Here is an 11513-nt window from a genome sequence, read left to right as displayed (position 1 = left end):
TGGTGAGCCAACCTTCCAACTATTAAACCAGAATCACCTTCTGCAACGAGGAGATTCTGGTTTAATATTATGCCTTTTGTAAGTGTTTAGTGTTATTGCTTAGTTTTATACGTGTGTTTTCATTTGGTCATATTATTTTTTCAGTTGGTTATCTTCTGTTTATCAGTTTGTCATCTTCTGTTTTTCAGTTGGTCATCTTCTGTTTTTCATTTTGTCATATTATCTGTTTTCTTTTGTTGCAGAACTATATCAATTGGATGTGTGCTGAGAAGGTAAAAAAAGGTTAAGGTTGATAGTGAAATAGCTGAGAATGAGATTATTTTGAAAAAACTGGAGGGCAGTAGTGAGTATGATCAGAAGTTGAAGGAATGGGAAGAAAAGAAGAAAAAGTTGGTTACAAAAGATGATGATTTACACTATAATAAATGTAAGGAAGCTATTTCTTCATGGGTGAAATCATTTCCAGGGAATGATATTCGAGAAGCTGAACTGGTTAGTTGTATTATTGTTAACCATTTTTTTTATTTCTTTTGATTTCACTTAGTATTATTTTATGTTTTATTTAGTGTATGTTTGTTGTCAGTTAGTGTATGTTTCATGTCAGGTAGTATTAGTTTATGTTTCATTTAGTATATGTTTTTTGTCAGTTAGTGTATGTTACTTGTCAGTTAGTATTAGTTTATGTTTCAGTTAGTGTATATTCCTATTTCAGTTAGTGTATGTTACTTGTCAGTTAGTATTAGTTTATGTTTCAGTTAGTGTATGTTCCTATTTAAGTTATTGTATGTTACTTGTCAGTTAGTATTAATTTATGTTTCAGTTAGTGTATGTTTCTATTTCAGTTAGTGTATGTTACTTGTCAGTTAGTACTATTTTATGTTTCAGTTAGTGTATCTTTCTATTTCAGTTAGTGAATATAAATGAGTTGGAGTAATTTACATTTCAATCAGTGTTCTCAATCTTTCAGTTAGTGTATGTTTTTGTTTCAGCTAGTGTTTTTAGTATTTCATTTAGTTCTTTGTTCTCTGTAGGTAGACTTATTGCTTTTGCATCTTATGTTTATTTTCCAGATTTTTGTTCCTGTTCACAAGGATGATCATTATACTGTCTTGGTGCTAAACAAGAAAGCTAAAAGGATTGAAAACATTGACAATCGTACAGACAGGAAGGATATTGATAGATATATGCATGAGGGATTTTAACGGTCTTACATACTTTGTACGTACGCTTTTGTTATTGGATTTTTTTTTATTCCATTTTATTACTTGTTTTTTAATTGTTCTTAACTTTTTCATCTTCAAATGCAGTGTCGTGCTTTTGATTCTTTTATGCAAGGTAATATCAGATGTCGTGATTTTGATCATCTCCACCATTGGCAAACATCAACTCTTTATTTCCCTTGGAGAAGCAAGGACAACAACTATGATTGTGGTGTCTATGCAATCAAATCCATGGAGCTGTATGATGGTCAAAATGCTAACCATTTTGCACTTGTTGACCTGAAAAGGGTATGATTACTTTATTGTTTTTAGGGAGTATTTTTACTTGTTAGATTTCTGTTTTTGAAACTTTTTTAATAGAGAAAGGGTATGATAACCAGTTAGTGAAGCACTTGAAAGACTAGCTGAAAAACAAAGAAGTCTAACTGGATCCCTATAAAGACTAGCTTCTAAAAAAACAAGTCTAACTGAAGCACTATAAAGACTAGCTGAGAAATAAACAAGTCTAACTGAAACACAATAAAGACTAGCTGAAAAACAATCAAGTCTAACTGAAACACAATCATTACTAGTTGAAAGCCAAACAAGTCTAACTGAAGCATTATAAGGACTAGCTGAAAAACAAGCTGGTCTAACTGAAGCACTATAAAGACTAGCTTATAAAAAAAAAACAAGTCTAACTGAAGCACTATAAAGACTCCTCGAGGTCTAGTTTGAGTCCGGGTGCGGAACTCAGTTAGAAAGGAGAGAATTCATCTCCTTATATACGAAATTCTCTCTTTATTTATGAGAATTTGGGTGACGCTACGAAGGCAAGGCTTTCTTTCCTGTCTGGTCAGTGAGCCCCCTTCTTTTAGAGGATCGGAGTTGAAAACAGCTTTACGTTAGGAAAGAGACCCTCGAGCCCGTAAGGCCATGGATTAGTTGTTAGGGGAACCGGCGCCCTTTACTTGAATGCCGATTTGGATTTGACTAGAGAGGGGCATCTTTTCACGTACAGAAAGACAGGCCTTTTTCATGGTTAGTTCTCGCTTTTTTTCTTTCATTTCCTTCTTTATTAGTTGATGTTGTTGCTTGTTTTCAGTTAGTTTTATTTTTTACTTATTAGATTTCTGTTTTTAAAACTTTTTTAATAGTGTTGATTTTATTATTTTTCAGGCAGCCACCAAAAACCTTGAGCGGTGCAGGCTTGCACTTCGTCTTGTGGAGCATCCTTTAAACAAACTGAGAGAGAAAGTGAAGCATGACTGTTATGTTTGGTCTGCAAACAAACCTCAACTGATGGCAAGACAGAAGTTAAGGAAGGATAAAGAGGTTGTTCTAGATAAATTAGCATTTAATCGATCAAAGAGGACAAATAGAAAAGAAGCACACGTTTTACGGCGAAGGAGGGAGCATGAGGCGGAAGTCGAAGAGGTGTTGAATAACAAATTTGAAGACAAAGTCAATTAGAGCAACTGTTGAAATTTCGTTATTCTTAGTTGCCAAACTGTTTTTTTTTTATTTTTTTTATTATAATGTACAGTAGAAATAGCACACCATTAAATTTTGTAATATATAGTAGAAATAGCACACAACTCATTTTATATTTTTTATCTTTATAATTGTACATTTACACTTACTTTGAATGGAATACATTTGTGTAAAAGAAGTTGTTTGAAAATTAATTGGAAAAATACAATCACCAACTGAAAAATGAAAAATGTAACTCATAATAATAAGTGTATGACATATATTTGTAAATATAAATTTTAAGTCTAACTGAAGCACTGTAAAGAGTAGCTGTAAACAAACAAGTTTAACTGAAGGACAATAACGACTAGCTGAAAAATAAACAAGTCTAACTGAAGCTCTATAAACACTAGCTGAAAAATAAACAACTCTAACTGAAGCACAATTAATACTAGCTGAAAAATAAATAAGTCTAACTGAAGCAAAATTAACACTAGCTGAAAAATACACATGCTAACTGAAGCAGAATTAATACAAGCTGAAAAATAAATAAGTCTAACTAAAGCAAAATTAACACTAGCTGAAAAATACACAAGTCTAACTGAAGCACAATTAATACAAGCTGAAAAATAAATAAGTCTAACTGAAGCACAATTAACACTAGCTGAAATATACACAGGTCTAACTGAAGCAGTATAAAGATTAGCTGAAAAATAAACAAGTCTAACTGAAGCACAATTAATATAAGCTGAAAAGTAAACAAGTCTAACTGAAGCACTATAAACACTAGTTGAAAAATAAACAAGTCTAACTTAAGGACAATAAATACTAATATTACTGAATTTCGAGTAGCTGAGAAATAAACAAGTGTAAATTTGAATACAATTACTGACTGGAATACAATTGAAAACTAATATTATTTGTACACTATTCAACTTCAGGTACATTTGGGTTTTTGTTCCATATTCATTCGGATGTCTTGTCTTCATTTTACGCTTCTCAAAATGTCCTTTTACTCTCTTGTTTCCCTTTGGTGGTCTTCCTTTTGTCTTTATCACCTCGGGATTTTCAACTGTCTGTCTTCGTAGTTCTTCGTCTTCGATTTCTTGTTGTTTTTGTTGATCGGTCTTGAAAACTTCTTTCACTGATTTGTATAATTCCTTCAACGACTTGTCACATAATGTTCTTGCATCCTCATTTGATTGACATATTGACACTAGGTTGTAGAAATTCGTGGTTATTGCATGTCTCCATGGTGTCCACAACAGTGCATTTTGGCTTTGGTCCTTGTCTGCTGTAATAAATGTTTCTTAGTCAATTATTTCATTTGACTAACTAAATTTTTCAGATAGCTGATAAATTGTTTCAGGTGGTGTTTTAATTGTTTCAGTTAGTTAAGCGTTAAACCCCACACTCCCCAAAACCCCCCACCACTAATAGCAACCCTCCCACACACAAACAAAACCCCCAATTAATTTTCTGTTAGTAACATTAATGGATAAGTTAGTTATACTAATTTTTCAGCTGGAGCCTTTTTTTTCAGTTCACTAAGTAAATCTTTCAGGTGATCAGTAAATTGTTTCAGTTGGAGTCTTCATTTTTTCAGTTAGTTGCATTAATTTGTCAGTTAGTCATATTGATTTATTTCACTAACCTTGAACATTCACCCATACTGCTGACTTTGCAAGTCTTGTCCATCTCTTAAGGATATATTGTTCTGGGATTTGAAATATGCTGAACATGTGCATGACCCTTATTATGTGAAAGCAAAGCATCCCCGTCTCTGTGAAGCATTGACATGAGCACACTAATTCTGTTGTAGCCTCATCGTATGCTACTGTATGTGAATTGCTGAAATCTTCTTCTGGTGAGACTTCAAACAAGTTCAGCTCTGAGTTTTCTGTTGCAAATGCTCGTAAAAAGGATGTCATTGCCCACTCATACTCTATTTCAAAGTCATCATACAGTGCTAGTGTGTATACATCAGCTGCATGTTTCAAAAGCTTTGATTTGGATTTGACAGCTTTGGGACGTTCGGTTCTGTTCCGGAAGTTGTCACTAGTTTCATTGCTTCTCCATCTTTTCATTGTTTGCTCAAATATATGATAGAATTCAAACAGGTTTGTTGTTGCTTTTGCATTGAATGATATTGCCTTGTTTGTGACTTCACTTCTTTGTGATGATAAGATTCCAGCTGAAAACATATACCTATTTAACGCGGTGCACCACTTGTGTCTCTGATCATATACTTGATCGAACCATTCCTTTTTCTCGTGTCCATACATTTCCATCATTTTCGCCCACAATTCTTCAAAGCCTGATTCATTTTGACACCCCATCAAGCAGTTCTTGAACATGTTCTTGAAGTCTTCATTGGTCTTGAGGGATCCGAAGTGGCTTACAAAGTTCTTCTCTATATGCCAAAGGCAAAGCCTATGTCTTGAATTTGGGAAAACCTGTTTTAAGATAGTACATATTATGCTACAAATCACTTTCATTTGAATGCTTATGAATCTAATTGAAATAGTAAGAAATAATATGAAGACCAACTGAAAAATAAAGAAGTCTAACTGAAACAGTGTAAATGCTAACTGAGAATTTTATTGGACAAAATGAAGTAACACTAGTAGAATAAATGCTATTTGCTGCGGTCAAAAAGAGGCCATTGCGGCGGTTTTGGGCGCGCAGCAATTAAGGGGGCAGCAATAGGTATTAATTATATTGCTGCGGTTTTTAACCGCAGCAATATTGGAACATATTGCTGCGGTTTTTGGGCAAAAATCGCAGCAATATATGTTTCTATATTAAAAAAAGTAAAACATATTGCTGCGGTTTTTGGGTAAAAACCGCAGCAATAGACCCCGGTGCAATAAATTTTTTTTTTTTTTTTTTTTTTTTTTGCATTTTGTAATTAAATTTGTAAGAGTCAAACCATATTCAACCCCCAAATGTATAGCAAATGAGTTTGATATTGATAATAACCACAAATTTTCAAATGCAAATAATACTGTAAAATGTAAATTATACTCAACACCCAAATATATAAAAAATAAGCCTGATATTGATAAAATAACTGAATAATAAATTACAAACAAATATATAATTACAAATCTAACAAAAAATAATAAAAAACAACCGTTATAATTCGATTAATTACAAAAATAATATAATAAAAAAAAATATATTAAAAAAATAAGAAACTGAAAATAAAAATAATCCTAAAACATAAAATACAGATCTAAATAACGACAAAAAAAAACGAAAAAAAAAGAAAAAAAAAACAGATCTCGCGCAATTGACGGTCAAGAGATGGACGAAAATCAGATCTGGCCGATTGACGTCGGTGAAGTGATGGACGAAAATCAGATCTCGCTCATTTGACGACGGTGAAGTGATGGACGAAAATCAGATCTGGCCGATTTCGCGCAATTGACGTCAGTGAAGAGATGAAGCGGCGACGAAGACTTCGGTTGCGACTTGCGACGGAGACTTCGGTTGCGACGGCTTCTTCGTCTTCATCTCGTCTCTTCGTCTCTTCGCTTGGTCATCGGCGACGAGAGAGGAGAGTGGAAGGAGTCTTCGTGCGAGGAATTGAGAGGGGTGTCGGTGTTAGGTGCGAGAGGAAGAAAGTGAGGGTGGTGAGAGGAGTGAGGGTGACGGTGAGAGGTGAGAGGTGAGAGGAGAGAGGAGTGAGGGTGAGAGTAAACGGCTGTGTGAGTGAAAATAAAACCCTAAGTATCTAAATCTAACTGAGCATGCGTTTATACCCTTTTTTATATTTTTTTTTTATAATATTGCTGCGGTTTTGTAAAAAACCGCAGCAATATATTAAAATATTATTAAAAAATAATATTTTAATATATTGCTGCGGTTTTTTTACAAAAACCGCAGCAATAGTGCTGGTCAAAAAGTCAACTTTTTTCGAAATTTTTCCCTTTGTTACCATATTGCTGCGGTTTTTTTGTAAAAACCGCAGCAATATCGTTATTTTATATTTTACTTTTTTTTTTTTAACATGATATATTGCTGCGTATGGGTAAAACCGCAGCAATACTACCGCAACAAATAGCATTTATTCTACTAGTGTAATGTGAATCCCAAATGAAAACTAAATGAGTCTAACTGAAAACTAAATAAGTCTAACTGAAAAGTAAATTAGTCTAACTGACAACTAAATAAGTCTAACTGAAAACTAAATAAGTCTAACTGAATAATAAATAAGTCTAAATGAAAAATAAAGAAGTCTAACACTAGTACAGAATAGGCGATTTGCGTCGGATGTGAGGCGCCTATTTGCGTCGGACTCTGGTGCGACGCCAAAGCCCTCGACGCAAATGACTCAGAAACAATCTGCGTCGTATGCGGAAACGACGCAGATGGTTCGGCTATTTGCGTCGCACTCGTATACGATGCGACGCACATTAGTATTTTAATAAAAAGAAATATTATTTTTAGACCTAGAAACCCCTTAAAAAGGTCATTTGCGTCGGACAAGTCTCCACATCCGACGCAAATTGAAATTTTTAATTAAAAAAAATACACGAACCAACGAGAATAGAAGCGAAGGGACGAAAACCAACTGGAATTTCAACGCAAATTATACATTGAATAGAAGCGAAGGGACGTTTTTACAGAAAAACCATAAAAGAGAAATTACAGAAGAGAAATATTCTACTCAGATCTTGAGAAGAGGGAGTAACTATCAATATAGTAAATATATTACAGAATTACAGAATTTTTTTAACAAAAACGAAAATTAAATAAAAGCCTAATCACAGATCTTGTCGTTGTCGCAACCGGCCCTTCACCTTAACAGAACTCCACTTCTCCTACAAAGTGTTCTGAAAACGTAAAATTAGAAGTGATGAACTTAAAAAACGAAATCAGATGTGCACCAACAAAATCGAAAAAAGATGTGCACCAACAAAATCAACAAAAGCAGTAAACTATATTCAGAGCAAACTTAAAAAACGAAATCAGAGAGTGATGAACTTAAAAAACAAAATCAGAGCAAACTTAAATTTTCAGATCTAACATATAAAAAACGAAATTAAAAAAATGAACCTAAAAAAATAAAATCAGATCTAACATGCAAGAATGAAATTGCACTAAATATACTAAAAAAACCTAAATCGCCAAAATCAGAGCGAACCTCGTTCTTTCTTCAAACCTCGTTCATCTTCGAATTTTCGTTCTTGAATTTGAGAAAACGGTAGTGAGAAAATCTCGTTCTTCTTGAATTTTCGTCCTTGAATTTCAAGGAATTCGAAGGACTTCGGCGCCGTTGTTGGTGGTGTCGGGTCTTCGGCGTCGTTGTTGGTGTTGTGCAGAAGATTCGCTCGCCGGAAGGACAACTCGATCTCAGACTTGGCTTGTTAACACCAACTCGATCTCGAACGTTTTTTAATATGTGCGTTTTTTCCCGGTGTCTTGGTGTGGTAAACGGCGAGGAAATCTGGGCGAGGGAGAGAGGGAGAGGGAGAGGGAGAAGAGAGATGAAACGGCTGGTGGAAAATTTTAGGGTTTATTAGTGAGGGAGAGGGGGAGAGAGAGAGAGGAGATGAAATCTGGGCGCTAGTTTATGAAATAAAAAGGAAGTGGGCCTCCTGGCTTTAGTATGTGCGTCGAACATGAAGGAGGTATGACGCAAATTGGGGTTGGAATCTGCGTCGCACGTTGAATAAGATGCGACGCATATTAGGCTTTTGCAACGCACCTATGGTAAGTGCGACGCATATAGCTTGTATTGGTGTTCATTTACCCATGATGTGCGTCGCACTCTTCTTTGCGTGCGACGCAAATTACCTTTTGCGTCATTTCCGTTTCAGTGCGACGCAAATCATGAGACGCAAATCGTGGTTTTTCTACTAGTGTAACTGAAATAGTGTAAATGCTAACTGAAAATTTCATTAGACTAAATGAAGTAATATGAAGCTCAACTGAAAACTAAATGAGTCTAACTGAAAACTAAATAAGTCTAACTGAAAACTAAATAAGTCTAACTGAAAACTTAATAAGTCTAACTGAAAACTAAATAAGTCTAACTGAAAACTTAATAAGTCTAACTGAAAACTAAATAAGTCTAACTAAAAACTAAATAAGTCTAACTGAATAATAAATAAGTCTAACTGAAAACTAAGTAAGTCTAACTTAAAACTAAGTAAGTCTAACTGAAAAGTAAATTAGTCTAACTGAAAATGCTAATTGAAAAATTTATACCTTTTCAATTGCATTGCCCATGCCTTATCTTGATCAGTGAAAATTGTCTTTGGCTCTTGTTGGCACATTGCTCTCTTGAATGTTTCTAGTAGCCATTCAAAGCTCTCTTCCTTTTCATTAGTTATGAAAGCACATGCAAACATTGTTGTTTTCCAATGGCAATTTATGCCAACAAATGGTGCACATATCAGTCCATATTTGTTTGTCCTATAAGTTGTGTCGAATATCATAACATCTCCATATGCTTTGAAGTCCTCCAACATCATTGAATCTCGCCAAAAGTAGCTGACAATGTTGTTATGTTCCCCAAATTTCAGCCTGTAGAAGAATGCAGGATCATCATCCGCTCTTTGCTGAAGTAAGTCCAACACGCTCTGCATATCCTTTCCTTCAACCAATCTTGTTCTGTACTGTGTGATATAGTTTAGATGGTCCCTTTTTGTGTGGCCCACTACTTCCTCTGATCCAGCCTCATGACACAAAAAGTTGTATGCATGCATTGGCTTTATGCCAGATTCAACCATTGTTTCTATTAGTTGTCCTTTTTGTTCAGTTATCTTCCTTTCTGATTTCAGATGATGTATTTCTTGTTGTATTACCAACTCATGGTTGTGCTGCAACTCATGAGCTACTACAACAAAGTCTTGACCAGGTTTTTCTTGCTTAAATCTGACCATGGCTTTGCATGCTGTTCTTGTCTCATTGACTACTCTTTCCTTTCTTTCCTTGGTTGGCTGCTCAACATTTGGTATCTGAACATGTTGTTGTTGTTGTGTGTCTTTTTCTTTTGGTTCTGTTATTTTGTTTGTTGATTTTGAGGCTCCTTCCTTTGAGCAAACCAAGTAGAATTCGTATATTGAATTATCAATTCTCCTCCTCCTTAGAGTTTGTTTCCTAATACTAAATCCTAATGCTCTTGAGTGTGCTTGATACAAGTTGTAACCATCTTTGTGATCTGTAACATGTCTCCCTATTAAACTGCTACTGATATTTCTCGTCATTGATGTACTTGAGATATTCATGTTCAGCTTGAGTTCATTGACAAAAAATAAGGACACTAACTGAAAGAACAGAAAGCACTAACTGAAAACTAAACAAGTGTAGCTAAAAATAATTGTAATAGTATCAAATGAAAGAATCATTATACTAAATGAAATAATTAAGGACCAACTGAAAAAAATAAGTCTAACTGAAAAATAAAGAAGTCTAACTGAAGAAATAAATAAGTCTAACTGAAACTAAATAAGTCTAACTGAAAACTAAATAAGTCTAACTGAAGAGTAAATAAGTCTAACTGAAGAGTAAATAAGTCTAACTGAAAACTAAATAAGTCTAACTGAAAATAAAGAAGTCTAACTGAAGAGTAAAGAAGTCTAACTGAAGAGTAAATAGTTCTAACTGAAAACTAAATAAGTCTAACTGAAAACTAAATAAGTCTAACTGATAACTAAATTAGTCTAACTGAAAACTAAATAAGTCTAACTGAAAAGTAAATTAGTCTAACTGAAAACTAAATAAGTTTAACTGAATAATAAATAAGTCTAACTGAAAAAGAAGTAAATGAGTGAAAAATAGACTTTTGTTGCAATGTAAATGCTAATTTTACACATACTAACTGATACAATCGAAATTCTAACTGAAAATGAGTAAATGCAATTGAAAATTAATTTTAGACATACACCTGTTTCTTTGTATTCTTTTCCAGCTGATTCTTCATGTAATTTCTTTCTTTTTTTTTCTAATGTGAAATCTGTGTTACGTTTTTCATTGTTTAGTTCAATTTGTAATGTGAGATCTGTGTCAGTATTCTCATTGCTTAGATCAATTTGTAATGAACTTCCGATTTGTGAATTCGAATCTTCGGTTGACAATCTTGCTTGAACTAGATTTGAGTAGTGGAATGTTCAAATGAGATTTAATTGCAGGGAGAAAGTGGATCTGTACGATATTTTGCGGTTGTTTTTGTTTTTGAACAATGGCGGATGAAGCGGATGAAGGGGATGAAGTTGTTGTTTTTGTTTTTTTTTTTTAAATTTTTTCGGTCTTTATTAACGCGCGCTCGCGTGCTCGTCCGATGAGAATGTTGTGTCGGACGAGTTCGACACAATATGTTCTCTTTATGAAAATTCTATCAACTCGTGAGAGTGAGAGAATGAGGACAAGAGCAAGGAAGGCAAGAGGCACATCTGCACAGAAAATGGAGTGCTTAAAAAATGGTGGTAAATGTATTAAAGATTTTATAAGCAAAAATAAAAAAAACATTAAGCTTAAGAAAGCAGCCCTTTTTTGAGATTTTGAGGTCCAAGGGCGAACCTACATATTAGGGTCCTAATTAAGTCTAAGTTTTTTTGAATGTTTTATTTTTTGGTCTAGACAAAAAAAAAACTATTTTTTGGTCCGAAATTTTTGAAGTTTGATTTTCACAATAGGAATTGCTAGCACTAAAAACCACTTGGTCGTTTGTAACTTCCCATATTTTCATAATAATACTTGATCCTAGTCTAACATTCGACATGGAAGAAGAGAACCCGTATATATATACGATTTTATTCCTTCTTCTTGGCATTTTCCTAACTTTGGTGGGAATACATATATATTTGTTTAGCTATATTGAGGAAATTT

At 34.0% G+C, this 11513-nt stretch overlaps 1 protein-coding gene across 2 annotated transcripts; it reads left to right on the top strand.

Moving 5' to 3' along the window:
* The first annotated feature begins 343 nt into the window (after positions 1–343).
* Positions 344–3166, top strand: LOC125494825 (uncharacterized). Of its 2 annotated transcripts, XM_057393093.1 has the most exons (3): positions 344–492; positions 1071–1508; positions 2379–3166. In XM_057393093.1, exons 2-3 carry the CDS (start codon positions 1302–1304, stop codon positions 2670–2672), a joined length of 501 nt encoding a protein of 166 aa, XP_057249076.1. In that variant the 5' UTR covers positions 344–492; positions 1071–1301; the 3' UTR covers positions 2673–3166. The 2 variants fall into 2 exon arrangements, with proteins under 2 accessions (XP_057249076.1, XP_057249077.1); XM_057393094.1 differs by lacking the exon at positions 344–492 and having other exon boundaries at positions 1036–1508.
* The last annotated feature ends 8347 nt before the right edge of the window (positions 3167–11513 follow it).

Source organism: Beta vulgaris, chromosome 2, assembly GCF_026745355.1.
Source record: "Beta vulgaris subsp. vulgaris cultivar EL10 chromosome 2, EL10.2, whole genome shotgun sequence".
Classification (NCBI taxonomy): domain Eukaryota; kingdom Viridiplantae; phylum Streptophyta; class Magnoliopsida; order Caryophyllales; family Amaranthaceae; genus Beta; species Beta vulgaris.
Note: the sequence above shows the minus strand (reverse complement) of the source record. Positions and strands in the feature narration are given on the sequence as shown.